Source organism: Protobothrops mucrosquamatus, unplaced genomic scaffold, assembly GCF_001527695.2.
Source record: "Protobothrops mucrosquamatus isolate PMUCROS unplaced genomic scaffold, P.Mucros_1.0 scaffold1347, whole genome shotgun sequence".
In the NCBI taxonomy this organism is placed as follows: domain Eukaryota; kingdom Metazoa; phylum Chordata; class Lepidosauria; order Squamata; family Viperidae; genus Protobothrops; species Protobothrops mucrosquamatus.
This window is the reverse complement of record NW_015387543.1, coordinates 92,687-119,539: the sequence shown is the minus strand read 5'-3', so window position 1 is coordinate 119,539 and position 26,853 is coordinate 92,687. Positions and strand designations below refer to the sequence as shown.

The 26,853-nt window shown below is 43.6% G+C and overlaps 1 protein-coding gene across 1 annotated transcript in view; it reads right to left on the bottom strand.

Moving 5' to 3' along the window:
* Nucleotides 1–26,853, bottom strand: part of PROM1 (prominin 1) — a 185,930-nt gene that overhangs the window by 86,831 nt on the left and 72,246 nt on the right. The window contains exons 3-6 of the mRNA XM_015821550.1: nt 22,484–22,510; nt 20,940–21,145; nt 7,810–7,930; nt 7,192–7,255 (exon numbers count right to left, since the gene is read on the bottom strand). Coding sequence (XP_015677036.1) covers nt 7,192–7,255; nt 7,810–7,930; nt 20,940–21,145; nt 22,484–22,510 — 418 coding nt within the window. The remainder of the gene's footprint in view (nt 1–7,191; nt 7,256–7,809; nt 7,931–20,939; nt 21,146–22,483; nt 22,511–26,853) is intronic.

The window sequence follows — 26,853 nt, the reverse complement described above, 5'->3', positions numbered from 1 at the left end:
TCCTTTGCCTTAAAGGGTAAAATAGATGCAGAGCTGGATAAACTGATTCAGCAGGGTATCTTAGAGCCTGTGGACAGTAGTCCATGGGAAACGCCCATAGTTACGCTACTGAAGGCCAATGGTGAAGTCCGAATCTGTGCGGACTACAAGTGCACGCTTAACAAAGTGCTGCAGCAGCATTCGTACCCAGTACCAGTGGTCAATCACATTCTAGCCTCCCTCCAGGGGGGGCCAGATCTTTGCTAAGCTTGACCTGGCTCAGGCCTATCAACAATTGCCAGTTGATGAGGAAACGGCCGAGGCCCAAACTATAGTGACTCACAGGGGGGCATTCAAGGTAAAAAGATTGCAATTTGGAGTAAACGTGGCCCCTGGCATCTTCCAGAGTGTAATGGAGCGAACGCTCCAAAATATCCCTGGCGTTTGCCCATACTTTGATGATGTCCTCATCGCTGGGGATTCAGCTGACAATTTAGCCGAAAGGCTGAGAGCCGTTTTGCTACGTTTCTGCCAAGCAGGGCTGAAGCTTAAGCAAGACAAGTGCAAGATCGGGGTTACCTCCATGGAGTTTCTAGGATTCCGCATTGATGCTCAGGGCATCCACCCTGCTGAATCCAAGCTGCAAGCAATTCAGCAGGCCCCAAGTCCCAAATCCAAGGGCGAACTTCAGGCCTTTCTGGGACTGCTAAATTTTTATCACTCATTCCTTCCTCACAAGGCTGCAGTGACTGAGCTGTTACACCGGCTCTTGGACAAACAGGCCCCTTGGCAGTGGACACAAGCACATGAAAACAGCTTCAAAGAGGTCAAGGCCTTGCTCTCTTCAAATGCGGTCCTCGCGCACTTCAATGAGAACTTGCCAGTGTGCATCGCCTGTGATGCGTCCCCTTATGGGATTGGGGCTGTGTTCAGTCACTTGAAGGCAGATGGAACGCAAGTCCCAATAGTATACTACTTTAGAACCCTATCATCAGCTGAACGCAATTATGCACAGATAGATAGGCAAGCCTTAGCCATAGTGGCTAGCATAAAGAAGTTCCATGACTTCGTATATGGCCGCCACTTCACGGTCTTTACAGACCATAAGCCACTGCTGGGGTTGTTCACAACGAACAAACAAACCCCACACATAATATCCCCACGAATGCTGAGGTGGTCTATCTTCCTGTCTGCATATGACCATACACTGGTTCACAAGGCAGGCAAAGAAATGGGTCATGCAGATGGTCTCAGCAGGTTGCCATTACAGCAGATAGAGGCAGATCCAGCACCTGCCAACTGCATCCTGTCTATTCAGGACTTGCCTGAATCTCCCCTCAGTGCTAGGGACGTGGCTGCAGAAACAGCCACCGATCACATGCTAACACACGTGCTGACCTGGGCGTTGTCTGGATGGCCTGACACATGTCCAGGCTCAGAATTCCAGAGCTTCTGGCAGAGGAAGCAAGAGATTTCCACCTTCAAGGGGTGTGTCCTATGGGGTAGCCAGGTAGTAATCCCAACCTCATTGAGGACTAGAGTCCTGCAGTCTCTGCATGAGGGACATCCGGGAATAGTCCGGATGAAGGCATTAGCACGCAGCCATCTTTGGTGGCCTGGGCTCGACAAAGATGTCGAGGCCCAGGTCCACGGGTGCACTGTTTGTCAACAGTCAAGGCCGGAGATGCCCCAGGCCCCAGTTCATAGGTGGGAGGAGACTCATAGCCCATGGTCGAAGGTCCATATCAACTACGCTGGGCCCTTTCAGGGGCAATTCTTCTTAATTCTCGTGGACAGCCATTCCAAGTGGCTAGAGGTCATCCCTGTCTCCTCCACTACCACTGCTAGGACCATCCAGGTGCTGAGAGGGATTTTCGCCACACATGGACTTCCAGATGTCCTTGTCTCCGACAACGGGCCCCAATTCACGTTGTTCGAGTTCAAGGCGTTCCTCCAGGCCAACATGATCCGGCATGCCACATCTGCACCGTTCCATCCAGCTTCCAACGGCCAGGCTGAATGAATGGTGCGCACAACCAAGGATGCCTTAAAGAGGATCACACATGGGACCTGGCATCACAGGTTAGCGGACTTTCTTCTTTGCCACCGCACCACACCTTGCACAGCTACTTGAAAGAGCCCAGCTGAACTCCGCTGGGGTCACCGCCACATCACGAAACTGGACAGATTGCACCCAGACCGGGTGGCTTCACAGGTGTCACAGCCGCAGGCACCTAGGAGACTACAAGTGGGAGATCCGGTCTGGGCAAGGAACTATGGACCAGGACATCTCTGGGTCACAGCAGTGGTATGCAAGGTCTCTGGGCCGCTGTCATACGAAGTGGCCTTGGACGATGGTCGTGTGATCCGACGTCACATTGACCAACTGTGCTGGAGGCTTCCCAGCAACTCTTCCGCTCCTAGCTCTGCTCTCGGGGGGGAAGGACCACAATTACGATTGTGGACCACGGTCTCTCCAACATCCCCAGGCTTCAGCTATTGCTCCAAACAGGGAGTCCGCAGAAAGGGGGTTCGCCATGGAGGCAGCTCCGGCCTCTGGCACTCAGGCCACTCCAGCTACTGGTCTAGGGCTCGAGGGACAGGGGTCCCAAGAGGAGTCCATTGGGGACTTGGGGAATTCCACCCCACCACTGGACTTGGGGAATTCCACCCCCCCAAGCAACCCTGGCTTGGATTTAGCAGATCCAACCAGTCAGCAGCTGGGTGGGTCCCCTGGGTCTTTGGGGCAACAAAGTCCTGGTCTGCCTAGCCTGGCAGGTGAGCTAACAGGCAAGGCACACACACCAGCCATGAGAAGATCAGGGCGGGCCAGAGGTCCTCCCAAATACTTACAAGACTATGTACAGTCCTTGTCAGTTCATGGGCAGGCCTAGTAGTCTGGGTTAAGTAATGCAGCTCAAGGGGAGTGGGGAGCATGGCGGTAGCAAGACTGTAGTGTTGTGTATATATAGATGCAACGTAAGCAATGTAATGGAGTGTTGGAGTATTTCAAATAATAAGTGTGCCTTATTATTTTAGCCAAGGGGAGAGGGGTGTTATGTCCTGGGCCAGCAGGCACAGGCTGCAGCAATTTCCCCGGGAAGACCATGTGGATGCCCGGGACAAGAAAGACTGCTCCCAGCCTTTGCAATGATTGGCCAGCAAGGTATTCTGGGCCAGCAGGCACAGGCTGCAGCGATTGGCCCGGGCAGACCATGTGGATGCCCGGGACAAGAAAGGCTGCTCACAGCCTTTGCAATGATTGGCCAGCAAGGTATTGTGCAGGGGGGCTATAAAAGGGGGCCGCACCATTTTAAAATCTGTTCTGTTGGTGTTGCAATAAAGGAGAACTGTTGGAACTCGTTGCTTCATCTCAATGCCTCTTTTCCTGAAACAGAACACTTCCCATTCCCTTCCTGTTACATCGGACTCACTTACCTTGCAAAGATCTGTCTCCTTTCTGCCACTGTTTCTTTTCCTTTGAGGGAGAGGAGAGTCGATGGAAGCTCCTGGGTGCGAAAAGTGTTTGTGGTGCCTGTCACTGCTCCTCCTCCCCGACTCCTTTCCACCAAGATCATGTAAAGTATTAGTACCGCTTTATAAAACCCTAGTAAGACTACACCTGGAATACTGCAACCAATTTTAGTTGCTATACTACAAAAAAGATTTGGATTTGGTTAGTCTAAAGAAAGGAAGAAATAGGGGTGCCATGATAGCAGTATTCCAGTATTTGAGGGGCTGCCACAAAGAAGAGGGAGTCAAATTATTCTCCAAAGCACCAGAGGGCAGGACAAGAAACAATGGTTGGAAACTGACCAAAGAAAGAAGAGAGGGAATTAAGAAGAAACTTCCTAACAGTGAGGACAATTAACCAGTGGAACAGCTTGCCTTCAGAAATCATGGGTGCTCCATCACTGGAGGTATTTAAGAAGAAACTAGACAGTCACTTGTCTGAAATGGTATAGATTCTCCTGCTAGAGTGGGGGGCTGGACTAAAACAGGGCTTTTCAACCTTTTTATCGATTGTACCACTTTTAGGATATGGCAATATTCGAGTACCACCTAGCAAGGTGTCAAAAACTTGATGACCCCCCCAAAAAAACTGGTCAAAGTTGCAATTGCACTGAAATGACTTATGATCATTTTTCACACTTATGACCATTGCAGCATGCCCAGGGTCATGTGATTTATATTTGGATGCTTGGCAACTGATTCATATTTATAATGGTCACAGGCAGGGCTTTTTTTTCTCATAGAATGCCCAGAACCGAGTTCCGGCACCTTTTTTGGATGGAACCTTGTAGGGTAGGCAAGGCGGGTTGTATGATGTGTGTGAGTTCCAGCACCTTTTTTTTTTTAGAAAAAAAACCACTGGTCACAGGGTTACAGGGTCATGTGATCCCCTTCTGCAACCTTTTGACAAGCAAAGTCAATGGCAGAGCTGCTGGTGGCCAAGTGCTATGGCGGGACTTCCTTTCCTCCCTCCCTTCCCTGCCTCCCTTTTTCTCATTCCCATCTCCTTCTGAAGGAAGAATTTGAAAACCCCCCCCATATTTTCCCTCTTCCATATATTGATCAAACAAGGAAAGGTCTCCAGAGACAAAAAAAGATAAGCTGCTGAGTGAACTAGCTTAAAAAGGCACATTCCCCTTTAAGAATTAGCTACTGGCTAGAAAGGAAAGTAAGGAGTGCAGCTGGCACTTAAGGAAGAAAAAAAAAATGTAAGTACTGGCTGCCGGCTAAGGCAACCTCCCCAAATGGCTCCATTCATAAGTAAAGGAATGCTACAGGCAAAATCCATTCAGGAGAAAAATACTTCAAAATCCCTTGCAGCAAAACGTACAGCTAACAACAGCAGAGCAATAGAAGCTAACACGAGACATCAGCCATCAGCCAAATAGAAATTGCCAAACACTCCTTAAGAACACAAAGCCTTCATTGCACAAATCCCAGAACTTCAAAGTCACAAAAGCACATAAGAATCCTTCCACTCTCCATCTCCTTCCCTCCTCCGTGCCTCACCTCTAGCCATTGCTGCCTTTTTTCATTCCTCTTGGAGGGTGACCTGTCCCCCACTGCATTTCTTGCCTGTTTGCTGCTGCCAGCACAGGTGGCTGCCACAGCAGTTGTAGATCGGCTCATGGCCAGCCTGCTTGATCTCCCCTCCCCCTGTGCAGCTGACTCTGCCTCCTCCCAAGGCTGCTGCTTTTTTTCTCTCTCCCTCTCCTGCCCAAACTGCCTCCTTTTATAGGCTCTCCTGTCTCTGCCCCCTCCTCCTTTCTCAGGGGGGAGGGTGAGCCAGAAGTGAGCATGGGGCCTTTGCAGCTCCAGAGGACTCTGTCACTGCAAGTCCTTGCCTGTGCTGGCTCTTTCCTTCCCCCACTACACTTGGCTAGGCAGGGCTGTGTACCACCTGCCACTTGTTAATGTACCACAAGTGGTACGTGTACCCCTGGTTGAAAAGCCTTGGACTAGAAGATTCCCAAGATCCCTTCCAATTCTATTCTATTCTATTTTAATTCATTTGTCTAGTTCTAAATGTAGGAAACACACACACACACATACACACACACACATATTCTGATGCCTGCTCTCAAAAGAAAAGGTTTATCTTTTGAGAGCAGGCATCAGAATTTCATTTTTAATGTGTGCCAGTATGTATACAGAAAAAATGACAATAAAGTTCAATGCTTTGAACTTCCATGTCAGCAATGGACAATCTTAAATCGGATTTGCACTTCACACGGCATCTGCTGGGACTCTCTATATCAGTGGTGGAGAACCTATGGCACGTGTGCCAGAGGCGGCACTCGGAATCCTCTCTGTGGGCACATGCACCGTTGCCCCAGCCCCATCTCTCATGGCCCCCTCCTCACCAGCAGCCCCCCCAGAGGAGAGTCGCCCCCCAGGCATGGCCCACACAAAGCAGCGCAGCCAAGGACATGGTAGCTGGGCAGTGGGGACAAGACTCCGCCCTTGTGCCCTGTCGCGCACAGATGATGCTGCAGGGCACGGGCGGAGGGCATGGCTGCCATGGCACTGCTGGGCTGCCTGGATGATCTGTGGTGGGCCATGGAGGTGGTGGGTGGCTCAGCAGGCAGGGTGGAGCAGGGATGGGGTGGGGGGGAGGTTTTTGGGCACTCGGTCTCTAAAAGGTTCGCCATCACTGCTCTATATAAATGGGCATAGTATCCTCCCCTCAGTGTGACTGTGGAGTCTCACATCAAACTGTAGATCACAACGTGACTGGCTATAGGGGAGGGCATATAATGGTTCAATATCTCATTTTTTTAATGTAAGCGATGTTACACTTCAATAGTCAGATGGCCTAGACTTGGTTTTTTTAACATTTATATTTTATTGCAGGGGTCCCCAACCCCCAGCCCAAAACCAGGCCATAGCCCATTTGGAACTGGGCTGCAGGAGTGTCAGGCGAGTGCGTGGTTGCGCGGAGCTCCAATTGTGCAAGTGGCGGGTTCTCTCTCATGCACGTAGCTCCACTTGTGTGAGTGGTGGGCGCTCACGCTACAAGCTCCATTTGTGCACAAATGGAGCTATACTCTCACACACTCCTGCCTCTCATACAGAACCATCTCTTCTCCCCCTGCGCTGCCAAGACAGAAAGGTTAGAGACTGCTGTTTTATTGTGTTTTACTAATCTAGGTGAAATATTAAGATATATTGCTAGTCCATGTATGATATGCCACACGCTAAATAAATTTAACAGGAAAAAACATTCCTGGATGGACATTCTTTGTGAGAGCACAGAGATGCTTCTCCTTGGCTGAAAAAAAAATCCTTTAGAGCAGGCATGTCAAACTCGCCACGTCACGTGATGTCGCGCAACATATCAGGCCGGTTTTGCCATTGCTGGCAATGGGGTGGGCGTGGCTTCCATGTGACGCGTCTGCGGGCTGGCAGTTTGACACCCCTGCTTTACAGAAACCACTTTGAAAATAATTTCCTTTACTAATTAACACTAATTATAGCCTCATAATTGTCCTGCCAAAGTTCCTTTAGATCTTAACTCATTGTGTTACACCTAGATGAGTTATTTAATACTTTGATATTTCTGTTATTTAGCATTTTAGACTTAGTGTTTAGATAACATGCTTTGTACATAACGAGAATATTGTAATCCTTAGCAAAGTGAAGAGCAAAAACTATGAGAACAAGCTCCTTTGGATCCAAGTCTCTTAAAAATATACTTACTATTAAGATCAGAAAGCGCTTTCTTCTTGGTAATGTTATACTGATTCACCAAATAGTCGATTTGCTACAAAGAAAGCAACAAACATAGGACTGATCACATACCCATGTATACCAAGGCAGTAATATTCACTTGCAGCATCACAAAAGCTCTTGAATTCTAGCTTTATGAGATAGATGACACTTCAATATCCAGTCTACTTCATAGCCTGATTGGGAATCATGATGACTATATAAACTCTTAATATTAACTGCTGGTAAACTTGAATAGAAGTTTTTTTTCTAGAGGCATTTGAGGGTAATGGATGATCAGACAGATCTTCTACTGTGAGCCACATCCCACTCAAAAGTTTAGATGATCATTTTTATTATGGCAAGATTCCCACACTTACTGGAACAGTGTTAAAAATAAAAGTGCTATGCAATATTGCAATTAGTGGTGCACACTACAATCAATATAATCAATTGCTAAATAGGAGCTCAGTTTTAAGTGGCATGCTTTTAATATTTTAAATATCTTGTACTATCATGTAAATGTAAAATTGAATCCAGCCACAGAATCATGGCATGCCTACTTTCCTAACAGGACACGAAGCCACCCAAAAGAAAAAGGTACATTACCCCAGGAGTTCCATTCAGGAACATCTGAAGGTCTCTGAAATTATTGCTTATGAGTCCCCTGGCTCCTTGGACTTGGCTTGTGAGATGCTGGTTAGCAGCATAGGCAAAAAACACCCCAATACTAGGTAGCAAGAGAAGAAAGAATTATTCTTATTTTTGCAGAGTTAAATAATATTGTTATCTGATTCCAAAGCACAGTAAAATTATCAGGGAACTATTTTCTGATATTGAAGTGGCCACTTATGTTGCTGTCTGTTAATATCTGTTTTAGAGAGCCAAGTTAGTGTATGTAATACAGGTAGTCGTCAACTTACATTTACAATTGAGCCCAAAATTTCTGTTGCTGAGTGAGATGGTTGTTAAGTGAATTTTGCCTCACTTTATGATCTTTTTTGCCACAGCTGTTAAATGAATAACTGCAGTTGGTAAGTTACTAACAGGGTTGTTAAGTGAATCTGGGTTTCCCATTGACTTTGCTGGTCAGAAAGTCGCAAAAGGTGATCATATGACCCTGGAACACTGCAGCCATCATAAATAGTAACCAGTTGCTAGTCATCCAACTTTTGATCACATGACCATGAGGCTGCTGCAACACTTGTATGTGTGAAAACAGTCGTAAGTCACTTTTTCAGTGCTATTGTAACTTCAAATGGTCACTAAATGAATGGTTGTAAGTTGAGGACTACCTTAATGATTTAATCTTATGATAATACTGAAGAATGGTTTTAAGTTCATATCTTTGGGCAGGGTCCAAATAATCTGAATAAGGGGAGCGAAAATTGAAAGAGCCACTGTTGGCAGGCTTAGTCAACAAAAATTAACAATATTCAATACTCTTGAGTTGTTCTGTATTGTTATTTCAGCATCCACAATCTCCTTTCAAGCATTGCTGGAGGAAAAGACTTCACAAGTTTTACATATAAACAACTGTGGTTTAAAAAGAAAATTGGTAATTACCCATTTTATTAAATTTATTATGACCACCTACTTCAAAAGACTCTGGGCAACCATAAGAAATACAACTGGATGGGACTCTTGGAGTTTGAAAAATTCTGGTTGTGCAATTCCTTATCAACTGGGCAGCTCATTGGGAACTACAATGTGTTGCTTAGGAAGGATTCTCATCTTTTCCCCAGATCTCCTCTTTAGCCTAGGTGGCTTAGACTTGTCACACCAGATACATGGAGTCTACATATTCAGAAGTCTGGTAACTTTAAATATGACTTACTAGAAGATGCAAGTTATAATTGCAGTGTAATGTTTAGTTTCCTTGGCATACAACTACTTTAAACAAGATGATGGGATAATTATACCATGATATGTCACAGTGGGGACACTTATATGAGATGCTTCTAAAGGGTATTCCAGCATTTAATGTAGCTAGAAAAATAGTATTACTTCTGATTCTGATTCTCAGGACCACATTTTAATTAATTGATGTATAGCAGAGGGATAGCATCAAGATCACGAGACGTGATAGTACCACTCTACATTGCACTAGTGAGGCAATACTTAGAATAATACATCCAATTCTGGTCACCATGATACAAAAAAGATGTTGATATCCTAGAAAGAGTGCAAACAAGAGCAACAAAAATGATATGGGTCTGGAGGCTAAACTCTATGACAAATGACTAGGTATGTATAGAATAGAATAGAATAGAATAGAATAGAATAGAATAGAATAGAATAGAATAGAATAGAATAGAATAGAATAGAAGTTGGAAGGGACCTTGGAAGTCTTCTAGTCCAACCCCCTGCTCAAGCAGGAGAACCTATACCATTTCAGACAAATGACTGTCTAGTCTCTTCTTAAAAACCTCCAGTGATAGAGCACCCACAATTTCTGAAAGCAAGCTGTTCCACTGGGTAATTGTCTTCACTGTTACAAAATTTCTCCTTAATTCCAGGTTGCTTCTATCTTTGGTCAGTTTCCAACTGTTGTTTCTTGTCCTGCCCTCTGGTGCTTTGGAGACTGGCTATTCCTGCCAGTTTAGTGTCATCTGCAAATTTGATGAGTTCCCCTTCTATTCCCTCATCTAAGTCATTTATGAAGGTATTAAAGAGTACTGGGCCTAAGATAGAGCCTTGTGGTACCCCACTGCTTATTTTTCTCCATGTGGATTTAATAACATTGAGGACTACTCGCTGAGTACGGTCAGCCAACTACAAATCCATCTGGTAGTGATGTTGTCTATCCCACCTTTTTTTTTAGCTTACGAAGAAGTAGATTGTGGTCTACTTTGTCAAATGCCTTGCTGAAGTCTAAATATACTACATCCACAGCATTTTGCTGGTCTACTAATTTAGTCAATTTATTAAAAAAATGAAATAAGATTGGTTTGGCATGATCTGTTTTTAACAAACCTGTGCTTTGTTTGTTTCTAGTTGTTCACAGATCAGTTTTTGATTATCTTTTCCAGTATCTTCCCAAGTATTGATGTTAGACTGATTGGTCTCTAGTTTCCTAGGTCTGTTTTTTCCCCTTTGTTGAAGATGGGAACCACATCAGTCCTTTTCCAATCCTCAGGTACTTCCCTGGTGCTCCAGGAGTTTTGAAAGATATGGTGCAATGGTTCTGAGATAAAATCTGCTAGATCCTTCAGAACTCTGGGATGTAATCTGTTCGTTCTCGGTGATTTATATTCATCAAGGTCGGATAGGTGTTCTCTTACCTTATTTTAATTTTTGTTTCTAGTTTGTCTTTTGCAGGGTTTTTTTGCTATACTTTCTTTTTCTGTGAAGACTGATGCAAAGAATGAGTTAAGCAGCTCTGCTTTCTCCCTACTGCCTGTTACTTCCTTGACATCTTCTCCCTTTAGTGGACCTACTTTTTTCTTGTTATCAATATGTTGAAAGAAACTTTTTTTATTGTCCTTGATTTCTGTTGCAAGTTTTTGTTCATTATGAGCTTTTGCTTTCCTGACTTCGTCTTTGCATGTTCTGGCTATCTGCTAATAATCAGCCTTAGTTATGTGTCCCTCTTTCCATTTTTTGTACTTGTTTTTGTCTTTTTTGTCTTTCAGTTTGTCTGAGAGATCTTTGTGCAGCCATGCTGGTTTCTTCCTGAATTTCTTGTTTTTCTTTTTCAGTGATATTGTGCTGGACTGGGCTTTTATGATCACATTTTTCAGAGTTTCCCACGCTTCTTGAGTTGTTTTCCCTTTAGGCTTTTCATCCATGGAATCTTTCCTAGGTTCTCGCTGAATTTAAAATCAGCTCTTTTGAAGTTTAAGACACTGGTTGAATTATTTTCTATTGCTTATATTTGCATTATATTGAATTCTAGAATGACGTGGTCACTTTCACCCAAGTTCCAGCAACTTCAACTCCCTGTATCACTTCTTCTCTATTATTAAGAATTAGGTCCAGTATAGCTTTACTTCTAGTTCCCTCCTCTACCTTTTGAATGACAGAGTTGTTGGCTAGGTTGGTTAAGAATCTGTTTGATCTCCCACTTGCTGCAGAGTTTGTCTCCCAGTTGGTATCTTGATAGTTGAAGTCTCCCATTACTACTGTGGTATGCTTCCTATATACATTTGTTAACTGGTTGGCAAAGAATTCATCTATTTCTTCTGATTGGTTGGGTGGCCTGTAATATACAGCTAGGGCAATTTTTCCCCCCCTTTTATATTGACATATACATTCTGGCAGGGCTTTTTTTCTCGGAGAAAAGGTGGCGGAACTCAAACCTGGCCACGCCCTCATCAAACCCTAGGACCGCCCCTTTAGAGAACAGGAATGCAAGTAAAATTTGGGAGGGGCTATTTCCGGTGCGGCCGGCCCGGAAAAAGGTGCCGGAACGCGGTTCCGCCGCGTTCCGGCTGAAAAAAAGCCCTGCATTCTGGTGTGATTTTATCTTTGATCACGTGCATTTCTGTAGATATGTAGTATTCTCTTACACATAGTGCAACTCCCCCTCCTCTTTTTGTAGATCTATTTCTTTTGAACAATTTGTATTCACCCACCAGTCCATTCCAGTCATGGATTTCATTCCACCAGGTTTCTGTAATGCCAACTATGTCATACCTGCCATCATGTACTATTGCTTCTAGTTTACCCTGTTTGTTCCTCAAGCTTTGAGCATTTGTATATAACCATTTAAGACTTTTATGCCTCTCTGTGGGTATATTTCCTGCATCTCCTAATTGTTTGAGTTTTTCTTTTTTATCATCACTTCCTACCTCAGTGGTGGCGAACCTATGGCACACGTGCCAAAGGTGGCACTCAAAGCCCTCTCTGTTGGCACGTGCGCCACCACCGCCAGCAGCAGGTCCATCAGGCTGGCACTGCTGCCCTGAGCAGGAGCCCCGCCCAGCACAAAGGAGGTGAAGCAGCCGACTAGTAAGCTCGAGTAGAGGTGGTAGAGCAGAGGTCACCAACCATTGTTGATTGGTGGGCTGGAAGAAAAGGGAGGGGGAAGCATTTTACATGCGTGCATGCATGCACGGGGCCGCGAGCACGCATGCGCTGCAAATGGGGTGGGGCTAGTGCCTGCGTGATACTAGCCCTTCCCCGTTCTTGCATGGTGCAGCGCCTTGTATCTGCACCCCACGGCATGACAGTGGCTGTTTTTGCGCCTTGCAGCATGGTGGCCCATTTTTGCGTCCCCGATTTTTGGATGCCAGAGGCGGAACTCAGAGGCACTCCGTCCCCCCCCGAGGGCACCACAGTTCTGATGCGGCCCTGGCAATTTGCGATAAATAAGTGGGTTTTGGGTTGCGGTTTGGGCACTCGGTCTCTAAAAGGTTCGCCATCACTGCCCTACCTCATTGTTTGATTTGTTTTCTTGGGATTTATGATTGGTTTTTTGTTCTAGAGATTCTAAGGATTGGTCACCCTTCCCCCTCAATTTTAGTTTAAAGCCCTTCTGATGAATTGGGCCAGTCTTTTTCTGAGTACATTTTTCCCTATTTTCATAAGATGCAGCTCATCCCTTGCCAAGAGTCCTTCGCATAGGAAATGCAGTCCATGGTTCAGAAAACCAGAGTTTTCTTGGTGACACCAACCCTTTAGCCAGTGGTTTATTTTTATAATTTTTTTCCCCTCAATGGGTGTTGGCCTTTCATTGGGAATACTGATGAGAACACTACTTGTGCTCCTAGCACCTTAACTGTATTGCCTAGTTGCTTATACTCTCTCACTATTGTACTCAGGTTCTTTTTTTATCATTCATTCCAATGTGAAGGAGGAAGAAAGGGTAGTAATCTGTGGGCCTAATTATTTTGGTTAGGTTCTCAGATTTTTGCTCCAGGGAGACAACATACCTCCCTAGATTGAATGTCCGGTCTGCAGATGGCTAGTTCTGTTCCTTTGAGAATAGAATCTATTACCAACACTCACCTTCCTTTTTTGGGGGGTGCAGTCTGGGGTGCTTTTCTGTTTATCTCAGGTGTGTTTGTTGATGTGACTTTTTAAGGGATATTTGGTGATGTTTCTTTGCTAGGTGTCTGCATATTTTCTTTGGGGGAGGGAGTTTGTGGGCCTGCATATTTCCATCTAGGGGGAGAAATCGATTGCTCAGTTTTAATGGGGCTGCTTCATTAGATAGGGCAGTAGGGGTTTATTAGATCTATGCTGCTTCTTTCTTTGATTATTGTGTTTCCTTCTATGTGTGAGATATCTCCATTTGTCTTCTTCTAAGGTTTTATCAGTAGGGTCAAATTCCTCAGGGAGTTATTTGTTCATTATTTTGTTCAATTTGGGTATAGCTTTCTTGCATAGTTTGGAGTTTGGCTAGAGTTTCCTCTAAATCCCTTACTTTTTCCTCTAATAGTAAACATAGTTTACATTTAATGCATGTATAAATTGGGTGTTCTTTGGGCAAAGGCACATACATGGAACATGTATTGCATAGCACAATAATATCAGTCGCTGTTCCATGAGTTTGTTGTTTGAAAATCCCTCTTTTTTGGTTGGTGGATGTGCTTTGCTGTTAGCCTTGTTTCTACCTTCTCTGTTCTAGGTAATTATGCCTATTTTTCCCCTATCCTTTTTTCTGCCTTTTTGTGCTTGTTTTTCTACCTTTTATTTATTTAATCTTCTTACTATTATGTTAGTTTTATTTATCCTTTTCTTCCCACTGTTTTTTTAAAGTTTTTGAGCTCCAATTCCTCCCTACCTTATTATTTAAGATTTACCTTGTTAAGATTTGCCTCTTTATTAATCCTCTTCTTCCTTGATTTCTAATGTTCCACTCTTGTCCTTATTATTTGCCTATTTATTTATCTTTTATTTTCTGTCCTGTATTTATTTTTATTCTCTACTGGGGTTTGCCCTCCCTTCCTATTGGGACCTCAAGCTTAATTTTTGCCTTCACTTCCATTGTTCGCTGTTCTGGCCTCTTGTTGTTTTCTCTGTCACCTCCGTTCTGTCTTTCGGTGTTCGAGTCTTTTCGGCCTCATCTCTGCTCTTGTGTGGTCTGCCATTCAGCTTTCCGGTTGGCTCAGCTCCACTGTCTGGTCTGCTCCAGTCAGCTGGCCACTCAGCTCTAGAGATCAGAGCTCTCTAACTCGATGCTCCTCTGCTGCTGCTGTGCTGCCCATCTCTGTTGCTGCTACGATCTCCCCTCCACTGATCCTGCTGCTGCGTTTCTCCCCTTCACTGATTCTGCTGCTGTGTTTCTCCCTTCCACGTTTTTTGCCACCACCAATTTCTCACAGCTGACAGATTGTTCCAGGCCCTTTGTCCTCTGCCAGACCAGACAGGCTGCCAGGCTAGCAGGAGGTGGGGGGAGGGAGCCTGCTGATCTCGCTGGGGAGGGAATGTGAATCAAGTCTTCCACAAGTCCTCCACCTGGGGCAAGTCACTGGGAAGGGTTGAGGGGCTGGAAACATGCAGGGTGAGGGCTGTGGTAGTTGGGCTGCCTCTAGTTTCCTGGGCCCTGGATCGGGATGCCTGGCTGCTCCCTTGAGCCGGGCTGCCTAGATTGGAGTATGGGTCTAGGCTATTCCTGAATATATTGTGATCCACCAGTTCACTGCCTCCAACAGCCTCCCTTCTTGTCTGCTATTCAGCTGCCTGTTCGCTGCTCTCAGTTTCCAGTGTTGGGCTGCTTAATTGGCTCCTGAGCTGGATCTGTTGTTCTCTGTTGCCGGCTGCCTCCAACTCCATGTGTAGCCATTTATTCACTACGCTGCTGTGTTGCTGGTGTTTTCTTCCTTACCCCAATTTCTTCTTTTCCTTTATCTTTTCTATCTTCCTTATCTAACTTTCTGCTCCTTTTTCCTCCCCCTTTCCCCCTCTCCTTGTACCTTCCTACTTAGTTTAGTAACTACTCTCCCCCTGATCTGATACTGCTTCCTATGCTGCCACCTAATAAGGAAAAGGATTAGCAGCTGTCTTCTGGTACTTGATAGCTGTCTTCTGGTGCTTGAGGGGCTATTACAGGGAGGAGGGGGTTGACTTACTGTCCAAAACACCCAAGGACAGGACAAGAAGCAATGGATGGAAGCTCATTCAAGAGATATCCAATCTGGAACTACAGAGAAATTTCCTAATAGTAAGAATAATTTATCAATTGAACCGCTTATGTCCTGGAGTTGTGAGCACTCCATCACTGGTGGCCTTCAAGAAAAGATTGGACAGTCATTTGTCCAGGATATAGTAAGGTCTGAGCAGGGGATTGGACTAGAACAGTGGTGGCGACCTATGGCACAGGTGCCAGAGGCGGCACTCAGAGCCCTGTCTGTGGGCACACACACCGTCGCCCCAGTCCTAGGCCTTCAGCTGGGTTTTATAAAACCTTTTCGCTTTAGGCCTCCGCTGCCATGTGCAAAAAAAAAAAGAGGTTCAATCAGTCAATTTCAACTTCTCGCGGGGGAAAAAAAAGTTCTTGCAAATTTGGAATTGATTGATTGAACTTTTTAGTCCCACCCAGTCTGCCGTTACCACTGCAGCCACGCCCACCCAATGGGCCACACCCACCCAATGGGCCATACCCACCCGGCACTCGACGATGCATAAGTGGGTTTTGGGTTGCAGTTTGGGCACTCTGTCTCTAAAAGGTTCGCCATCACTGGACTAGAAGATCCCCAAAGTCTCTTGCAGCCCTATGATTCTGTGATTTTAATATGGTTGCTTTTAGCAGCTTGCAAAAAAGAATTACACAACAGTCATATCTAAAGTCAGAAGAGCCATGTCACTGGTTCTTTAATCTTTTGGTTCAAATACAAAAGATCAAATTCAGTTTTCTAAAATGTTTCCAGTGCAACATTTGAGTGGTGAAAGAATTAAGATTAGCAGGAGAGAGATCTCAGTTTTCCTCTATCCTGTCAGAACTGCCATCCTCCACTCCAGCCTTGCTTTGCTAGATGGCAGCCTGCCATGAACTATGGGAGGAGGGAGCTGGGGAAAAGGGGAAACCAAAACTAAGCATCATGCTGTCCCAAGACAATGGCTCGCCGTCCCAAGGTCATGGGATTGGGAAATGGAAGGCAACAGCTCACAATCTAACCTGTCTTTGCAGGGACAGTTACGAAAACTACTTCTTCAAATGTAACTGGACAATCGGGAGATAACAGGAGGGTAGAACAAAAAAGAGAAATTTTACTGGGAAGCTTTCACATGCAAAACCACAGTCATGGCTTTGATTTACTATAACCACTTGGCTTTTAGTAAAAGTATTATTTTCGCTACAAATGGTGTCAAGAGTCTTGCTTTCCTAGAGCAGGGCTTTTCAACCTTTTCACAGATTGTACCACCTTTAGGACATGACAATATTTGAGTACCACCAATGGCTTAGCAAGATGTCAAAAACTTAATGACCCCCCCAAAAAACAGGAAAAAAGTGTACCCACTTACCACACTTTTAATGGGAAACTTGTGCCTGCCTCTCTGCAATTAACCCTCCACTCTTCCTCCCACAAAAGGCCACCAAAAGCCACATCCAATGGAGCCCCTCTGTCCCCCAAACAAAAAAAGATTTTCCTATCCCTCCTCAGCCTGATATCTAGGAACAAGGAAGGCCTCCCATTTGAAGCTTTCTAAACTTCCTTCATCCAGATTTGGAAAATAAATTGTGGCTGTCTTAATATTTACCCCAAACTCCTGCTCAGCTCACTTGCTCACGCTTCGCCGGAAAACATGCTACTTGCTAATTTAGCAGAAGCGCCAGGATCAGCACCAGGCTACAGCTGATCTGCACTTCTGGGCAGTTCCGCAGAAGCGCAGATCAGCTGTAGCTGCGCACGCTGATCCTGGGCTCCTGTCCAGCTCACTTGCTCGCGCTTCACTGGAAAACATGCTGCTTGCTAATTTAGCAGAAGCCCTAGGATCAGCGCCAGGCTACAGCTGATCCGCGCTTCTGGGAGGTTCTGTAGAAACATGGATCAGCTGTAGCTGCTCTCCTGGGCTCCTGCCCAGCCCACTCACTCACTAACTCAATCTTCGCCTGAAAACACATGCTTGCTAAACATGCCACTCGCTAACTCAACCTTTGCCTGAAAACACGTGCTTGATAAACACGCCACTCGCTTGCTCGCCCTTCCCCCCAAATCACGCCACTCGCTCACTCACCCTTCCCCAAAACAGGCTGCTCATTCACCCTTCCTCCAAAAATAGGCCACTCACTCTGTCTCTCCTCACTGCTTCTGTAAGAAAAGCCTCTTCTCTTCTTGGTCTGCCCCTTTTATACCTTCTCTTCTCTCCGCCCTCCTCCTCTTCCGGGTGCACCGGAAGCTCCAATTGCCATGTCGCCACGTGCGCAGATCCTGGGGATTCTGCCAAGCTCTGCAGCTTCAGCTGATCTAATCCATATCTGTGCAACTCTGCTTTAACTGATTCCCTCCCCCACTATAATTAGCTAGAGCTTGCGTACCACCAGCCAGGTACTAAAGTACCACTGATGGCACGCATACCACCAGTTGAAAAGCCCTGTCCTAGAGGACCAAGTTAGGGCAGGTCAGCCATAGAAACTACTTTGAGAAGTTTCTATTGGTCCAGCCTACCTCAGTAGGTTGCTGTTTTCTGGGATAAAATAAAAGGAAATCCTTATGTGAGCTGCCTTAAGCTTTGCCACAAAGCTTAAGATATAAATTTAGATAACAACATTTCTTAATGATTTGATGAATTTAACATGGACAATTCTTGGTAATCCATTTAGCAATTTGTACCATAAGAGGCCCATGATTTAAAAGTCCATCAGTTTAGACTGATTGGTGATAACTGTGTTCACTTTTCAAGCATTCTACAGATTAAAGAGCTACTCCTAGAATATATGATTATCTTTTATCTTGCAAAAGTCACAGTTAATCAACCATGTCTTTCCATAAAACATTTGCAAAGAAGTGTCCTCTCCAACATGCTAGAGACATGTCCACCCACCACTACTGTTGTGCATCTTTCACACAAATCAGAGGGCTATTGGGGATGAAACTGGGAACTGTGCTAATATCTGTATATATCTTCATCCCTTCTATTAAATGTTGTTAAGTTCAAAACAAGGGCAAAAGTCAGAATGAGAATGTTTGTCTTTAGTACTTTGGACTCTGAAGGAGATCAGTGAATATCATCATGTTTCTAGGGACAATAATGAGATTTATTTGTCTTCTACAGACCAATCAACCTGACATCAATACCTGGGAAGATCCTGGAAAAGATAATCAAGCAACAGATCTGCGAAGACTTAGTAGCAAGCAAAGTTATAACCAGAAGCCAACATGGATTTGTCAAAAACCAGTCATGTCAAACAAGTCTTATTTCATTCTTTAACAAAGTGACTATATTAGTGGACTAGCAAAATGCAGTGGACATAGTATACTTGGATCTCAATAAGGCATTTGACAAAGTAGATCAAAACCTACTTCTTGGTGAATTAGAAAAATGTGAGTTAGACAGCATCACTACCAAATGGATTCGTAACTGGCTGACAAACCATACTCAGTGATGCTCTGTCCCAGCCTACTTGAATACTTGCTCAACCATTTTACTCACAAGAAGAAACCCCTCTTCATGGAACCAGGTAGGACCCGCAAGAAAAAACAAACCCCTTTTATTTTTACATATTTGATTCAATGTCCAAGACTTCAGAGGCAAGCAACACAATCCACAAAAATCCTCAGCACGAATGGTTGCCTTCAGCAACCAGCACCTTTCACACCTTCCCCCTTTATAATCCAGCCATGGCGTGGCTTCTTAATGGCTTTTCCTTTGCTTCTTGAGCCGCCTCACTGCCTTCCCCTGCCTTGCTCGTCTTTCTTCTCTACGCATCCATGCATCCGGGATTGGCCCCAGCTGTTCCTCTTCGTCGCCTAACTCAGACTCCCAAAACAGCTGTGTCTCTGCCCGAGCATGAGTAGAGGGGCCGGCCTCCTTGTCTGAGTGTGAGTCTTGGTGCTCCTCAGAGCCTTCCTCTGACTCCAGTGTCACTCCAGGCCCCTCCTCCTCATCTAAGTCCTCAGACTCAGCTGCCAGATCCACTGGCTGGTGAGGAATCACAACAAGTGAGTAGTCCTCAATGGTACTACATCCATATGGAGAGAAGTAAGCAATGGAGTACCACAATGCTCTGTTTTAGGCCCAGTACTCTTCAACATTTTCACAAATGATTTAGATGAGGGAATAGAAGAAGAATTCATCAAACTTGCAGATAACACTAAACTGGAAGGAATAACCAACACCCCAGACGAAAGGGTCAGGATCCAGATAGATCTCAACAGACTTGAACACTGGGCTCTATCTAATAAAATGAAATTCAGTGTAAGGTTTTACAGTTGGACAAGAGAAATTAAATGTACAGGTACAGATTAGGGGAAAACTGGCTCAATAGCAGTAACCGTGAGAGGGTTCTTGGAGTCCTAGTGGACAATCATTTAAATATGAGCCAGCAATGTGCAGCAGCAGCCAAAAAATCCAATGCAATCCTAGGCTGCATTAACAGAGGGACAGAATCAAGATTATGTGAATTATTAGTACTGCTTTATAAAGCCTTAGTAAGACTACACTTAGAATACTGCATCCAGCTTTGGTCATCAGATTATTAAAAAGATGTTGAAACTTTGGAAAGAGCACAGAAAAGAGCAACAAGGATGATTAGGGGCTGGAGGCTAAACATATGAAGAACAGTTGCAGGAATTGTGTATGTCTAGTCTAGTGAAAAGAAGGACTAGGAGTGACATGATAGCATCCTTCCAATATTTGGAGGGCGGCCACAAAGAAGAGGTGGGTCAACATATTTTCCAAAGCACTAGAAGGCAAGACAAGAAACAATGGATGGAAACTAATCAAGGAGAGAAGCAATCTAGAACTAAGGAGAAATTTCCTGACAGTGAGAACAATTAACAAGTGGAATGGGTTGCCTTCAGAAGTTGTGGGTGCCCCATCACTAGAGGCTTTTAAGAAGAGACTGGACAGCTACTTGTCTGAAATGGTATAGCATTCCTGCTTGAGCACTGGGTTGGACTAGAAGACTTCCAAAGTCCCTTCTAAATCTGTTATTCTGTTTCAGTTTCTATTCTCCAAAGCATCTGAAGGCAGAACAAGAAATAACAGATGGAAACTAATTAAGGAGAAAAGCAACCTAAAACTAAGGATAACTTTCCTGACAGTGACAACAATTAACCAGTGGTTAATTGCCTCCAAAAGTTGTGGGTGCTCTATCACTGGAAGTTTTTAAGAAGCTACTGCACAACCATTTGTCTGCAATCGTATAGGATCTCCTACTTGGGTGGGAGGTTGGAAAACCTCCAAGGTCCCTTCCAACTGTATTGTTCTGTTCTTAACAAGAAATCAATACATAGTTTCATTTGTTCAGATTGCTGCAGGCCTGTCTTCTCCAAGAAAGCATTGAGATGTTTCTTTGAGGATGTCTTAGGGGGCTTTTCTGTATTGTCTTGAGACAGGAGATAAATATATATGTAGTTTACGACAAAATAAATTCCAGAAGAGTGCAAGTGAAAATGGTTTACAATTTTAGATTTCTGCCTTTCCAGGGGGGACTGAATCCAACTTAGTAATAAAATTTGGAATACATCTCTATCATGAAGACCTAAAGTTTCTGATAACTATCATGAAAAAATATTAGAAGTCTCTAAATATGTGGGTATGATTCCTGACCCAATTAATTCTCCAGAAATAATAGACAGATTTAGTTCTTTGGCAGTCAACTCAAATTTACTCTGTGTTTAGCTTACCTGCTTAGCAATGTAGCTACCAAGAGGAGGCTAATGAAGCAGCCCCTCCGACAGTTGGCATTCCTTTTCTGTCTTTGGTGCATTTCTCCACCACAATTGTCACAACACCGGCACAGACAGAAACAGAGCCCAATCAGCGGAAGCAACAGGACAAATATGATTCCGAGGACAGCTGAGATTATGAACCCGATTTCATAGTAAACTGCCTGTAGTTTAGAGAAAGTAGCAGGTGTTACAACTTGAAAGGAAGGGCTTGATCTGTTTCTTGAATTAGGGAACTACCATCCATTGGATGCAAACTCTTGAGCTTTAGACAGGAGAGGCAGAAGGCACTACTAGCCCCTCTCTCCTCTGCCAATTCTGGGAAAGAGCACACAGGAGAGCAACTCAACACAAAAGCACATTTGAAGCTTCAACAACTTTCCAAAAGTGTAACTTCAGCAGCATCAATGCACGGGTGAAAGTGTTCCAGTCAAACAGATCACTCTTATGCTACCTCTGACCTACTCTGGATCTTTTTTTCCAAAACAATAGGGGCATGAAATATTTGAACCTTCTTGAGACTTCAAGAGAACCATCATGGTGTACATAGTACAGTTTAAATCCATGAAAAAGGGTTCCATGAAAAGCAAAAAGTGCTTCCATAAGATCTCAGAATACTACCATGTTTCCCCGAAAGTAAGACCTACCCCGAAAATAAGCCATAGCTTGATTTTTGGATATGGACCTAATATACTGTATGCCCTACCCCAAAAAAGCCCTAGTTTTGGGGTGAGGCGCAGGCCTAAAAATCAAGCTAGGGCAGGGGTGGAGGAGTGGAGTTGCCCCACACACCCTGCACTCATTTACCAGTCCTCTCATGAATTGACACCTGCCTGTCCTCACCGGCATCCTCGGGCTGTGGCATCCTCGGGCTGCATTTTGCAGTCAGAGGCCTTTCTGGAAGGCCTTTGCAGCCGAGAACCAAGCTATGGATTCAATCCGTAGCTCAGTTCTCAGCTGCAGAGGCCTTTCCAGAAGACCTCTGCCAGCAAAATGAAGGCCGGAGCTCCATTCTCAGCTGCTCCTTTGGCCGCAGAAGAGGGCTGGCTGGGTAGGGCTGTTGGTGCCGCTGTGGCCAGGTGAGTGGAAAAGACTCCCCCCAAAAATAAGACCTGGAGGAAGAAAAAAAAGACCGGATCTTATTTTTGAGGAAACATGGTATATTTGTTGCTGTTCCATGTATAAATTCCCTAGACCAGGGGTCTCCAAACTTGGCAATTTTAAGACTTGTGGACTTCAACTCCCAGAATTCCCTAGCCAACATAGCTGGGTGGGGATTTCTTGGAGTTAAAGTCCACAAGTCTTAACATTGCCAAGTTTGGAGACCCCTGTCTTAGACTAACCAAAACATGACAGGAGTGTATATAAAGTGTATAAATATACAAATATAAATATACAAATATAAATATACAAATATAAATATACAAATACAAATATAAATATAAATATTCATGGTATTTTAGAAGCAAAAGGTGTGTGAGATAACAACAAAAAAAAATTACCTGAAGAGTCAATACAACATTTTCGGGCTGTGGAAATCAGAGGAAAATGGTGTACAGAGCAGCAGGAATAAAAAGAAAGCAGGTGAGCAATAAATCAAGCACTCACAGAATTTATACAGCCACCAACTCAAGTGAAAACAGCAAGGAATAATTGATTAAGTAAATCAAGTATTTACAAAGCAAAACTCTGACAATGTGAAATACCTTTGGTTTTTAACACTTAATTGACATTTAATTTATGCTAGTCATTTAATTTATGTTTTCCTGAAAATAAAACTCTTATATTTGTTTTGCCTCCAAAAGAGGCAGTAGGTCTCATTTTCAGGGGATGTCTTATTTTTTTTCTGACACCTGCCTTGGCTCACGGCGGCGGCACCAACAGCCCCATTCAGCAGGAGCCTGCATGGCAGCCAGTCCACTTCTGCGGTCGCTCACAGCAGGAGGCCATGTGGCCTGCCACACCATGCTGCCATGAGGCAAGGCAGGTGGGGGAGGGGATGGAGCTGACCCCAAGTGCCCCATAGGCGCCCAAACACTTTTCACCCAGAGGGAGAATGGAAGCTTCGTCTGTTTGCAAATGGGGCCCTTGGAAATGGACCAAATCACTCCATGTCCAAGCACCCCATCTGCAAGCGGACAAAGCTTCCAGTCTCTGTCATTTCTCTGCCTGGGCGAAAAGTCTTTGGGCACCTATGGGGTGCTGGGAAACTGAGCGAATCACCCAAACACTTTTTGCCCAGAAGGAGACTGGAAGCTTTGTCTGCTTGTGAATGGGGCCCTTGGAAATGGAGCAAATCACTTCCAAAAAATCAGGCTAGGGTTTATTTTTGGGGTGGGTCTTATTTTCGGGAAACATGGTAACTGCCTCTTGGTACAGGCTGCATTTTATTTCAAATTGAATCCTTCAACAGAATGAATTAACATTGGCATATAAACTATTGGGGGTTTTTTTTAGCTTTGGGGGCAGAAGTACATCACTTGGATTTTATTCCTTTTTTAACATCCTGTAGAAATAGAGAAACACTACTTGGTTTAAATGTTTCTTCTAAATATACTTTATCTAGGACAGTTTTTCTCAACTTCAGCATTCAATAATATCCTGACCAGGGAATTCTGAGAGTTGGAGTCCACATATCTCAATGTTGCAAAGGTTGATAAACACAGATACAGAGAGTTAAATTCCCAGGGGTGTATCAGCACAGCAGTTGTGTCAAAACCAATTAATTCAGCCTCTGCTTTTATGTCTTTGAAAATGATATTTATGCAGGTTCAGATATAGATTAAACTTTAGTTCCAGAGACTAAAATTTCTCCTTTAATTTCTCTTCTCTTTTTCTCTTTCCTGACATTAATTATAAATTGGTTACCTGAAAAAGTCTCTAATTCTTTTACAAAATAAATCTATAAAAAGCAATTATTTGTCACTGTTTAGATGACCAGTTAAGCAGACACAATTCAGAGTATTGATTCAGACATTCCATATTTCCTTTATTTAAAACATGCCTTTTTACTGACTTATATAATGCACTTTTTACCAGTATGATGGGACCAAGATCAAAAATTCTTCACAAATACACTATGGTTTCCTCAAGCCAGAGAACAAAGTTGGAAATATCTGAACACTTTTCAAGGAGGGCCTAAACCAACACTGGAGGCAGGAATGATCAACTGGGGTATACAATGTTTTGAGTTAGAAATAGTGATCTTAACTACTCCATAAGTGTTTCAAGCACAAAACAGCAGTTTTTAAAATCAAAAGAGAGATTCTGCATTCAAAATCAGGCTGTTCTGGACTCAAAACAGTACCGGGAAGGTCAAACATTGGCACTGAACATTTTGAATTATTCCAAATTCAAAATACTTCTTACGACTCCACTAGTCAGTTATATCCCTGGATGTAAGCAGAATTGGCCTGAAGAAGAACTCATCAGAATAAATCCCTATTTATAAGTCAGTTGCTATCACATCTCTCTTCAAAGAAACACTCCATAAGGACATGGTAGCAGATGGGGCTTTCAAATCATGGGGATCGGGCTGATGGTAAACCTTTCCTCATTTATATAATGAGCAAAGAATGCAGTGCTATTACATGCCTGAAGATGGAGGTGCCAACTTTCACAGACAGGCATCTCTGATACTGTAGGAATCTAAGAAGACCCTTACTGGTTTCTCAAACATAGCCCTTCCTAATAGTTGTCTGAATTTCAAAAATTATTCAAAAATGCACAAAAATGTAAAAATATAATATAGGGTAGGAGGAAATAAACATTGCTATCATGGTTTTTAAAACTATTCAACATATAAAAGGATTTAGACTTGACTTTTAAGTGTATGAGGTACAATAATGATATAAAACAAAGTTACTTTGCATATCAGAAATTTCATCTCACTGGACTTCTGGTTTGAGTTCCTGTGCCGATGGCGGCGTTTTCGTTTGCCGCCTGCTCCGAGGACGCGTAAAAGCCACAGGAGCAGCGCCAAACAGCTGCTCCGCGGCTTGAATCCCCTTCCCGGGCAAAGGGAAGGGGAGAGAGCTTCCCAGATAGGGGTAGAACTCCTGAGCTCCCACAGTTTTATAGCTGTGGGGGTGGAAGTGAGTTCCCCCGGAGTCAGGGATTTTTCTCCGCGCTTTGGACTGCCTCCGTTCCTAGAACGAAGCCAGACACGGACTCATCCTCTGCTTAAAGGAGATCGTGAGTAAATTTTGGAGCAGACAGAGTGAACCAGGTGTTTGGGAGAGGCACGGACAAGAGCTTTAGCTCTGTTTTTACTACTTCTCCATCAAGATTTAAAGTCCAAGAAGGAGAACAAAAAAGAGGGAAAAATGGCTGCGGAAGGGCGTTTTGCTCTTTAATAGAGACTTTCACTTACTGAGGACTTTTACTTTTGCTTTTACTTTCTGCTGGTCTATTATTGCTTCAGAGTTATTGGTACTGTAGGTGAACAAACATTTGTTTCTGATTTTTTGTGGCAGTTTCAACTTTAATGGACATTGTATTATTTAAATTAAATTTGAGAAGAAGGGAAGAGTAAAATGGCTTCAAAGCGTGGGGGAACTTTCCCTCCCCCTCAGAAAGGCTTGAGCTCTTCTTCTCCAGCTGTACAGATATCACAGCAAACAAAACCTACTCCTCCACCCTCTTCTCCATTGCCAGCTTTAACATTGAAAGATTTACAAGATGCTTTAAAAGACACTGTTAAACAGTTTGAACAGAAACTTGAGGAGAAACTTGAGGAAAAACTTGAAGAAAAAAATGCTGAGATGAGAGATGATATAGTGTTTGCATTGCAAGCTCTGGCTGATAATGTAGATCGTGTTGCAGTGCGGGTTGATGAGGTGGANTGTCGGATCATAGCCCAGTGTGGATGGAACTATGTCGTGAAGAAGGGGAGAGAAGATCTTGGAGATTGAATGAAAATTTGTTTAGATATGATATAAATGTTCAGAAGTGTAAGGGTTATTTGAAAGAATTTTTTTTGTTAAATAGGTATAAAGGTACTTCGATTTCAACAGTATGGGATGCTAGTAAAGCTTATATGAGAGGCATTTTGATTTCTATGAATACTGCTCATAAGAGAAAGCAAGCACAAAAAAGAAAAGATTTAGAGGAGGAGATTAAACTTAAAGAACAGGCTTTTATTTTGAATCCGTTGGATAATAATTTAAAAGTATCTATAACTATGCTTAAGGAACAATTTAACATGTTAATAGCTGACCAGACTGCAATTAATTTAAGGTATATGAAATATAACACATTTCGTAATGCAAATAAACCTGGCAGGTGGTTGTCTTATCAATTAAGGAAAAAACAGAAATCAAGAATTATAGAGAAAATAGATTATAAGGGCAAAGTGACATTTGAACAAAATTTTATTAAGAAGAGCTTTTTGGAGTTCTATTCTAAGCTGTATGCCTCTGAAAAAATACAAAAAGGAGAAATAGATAAGTATTTACAAGAAGCATATTTTCCCAGATTGTCTGACAATCAAAGGGAAAAAATGAATAGTCTAATTACAGTTGAGGAGATTAAGGGAGCAATTAAGCAATTAAAGGTTGGTAAAGCTCCAGGCACAGATGGATTTACTGCAGTTTATTATAAAACATTAATTGAAGAAATGTTAGAACCCTTACAGGAATTGTTTAATAGTATATTGTTAGGTAAGAAGGTACCTTCTACTTGGAGGACTGCTTTTATAGCTTTAATACCAAAGGAGGGTCAAGATCTGACGCTACCTAAGAATTATAGACCCATATCTTTACTGAATATAGATTATAAGATTTTTTCTAAAGTATTGGCAAATAGATTAATGCAAGTGTTGGGTCAAATGATTCATAGTGACCAATCCGGATTTTTAACTGGAAGATATATG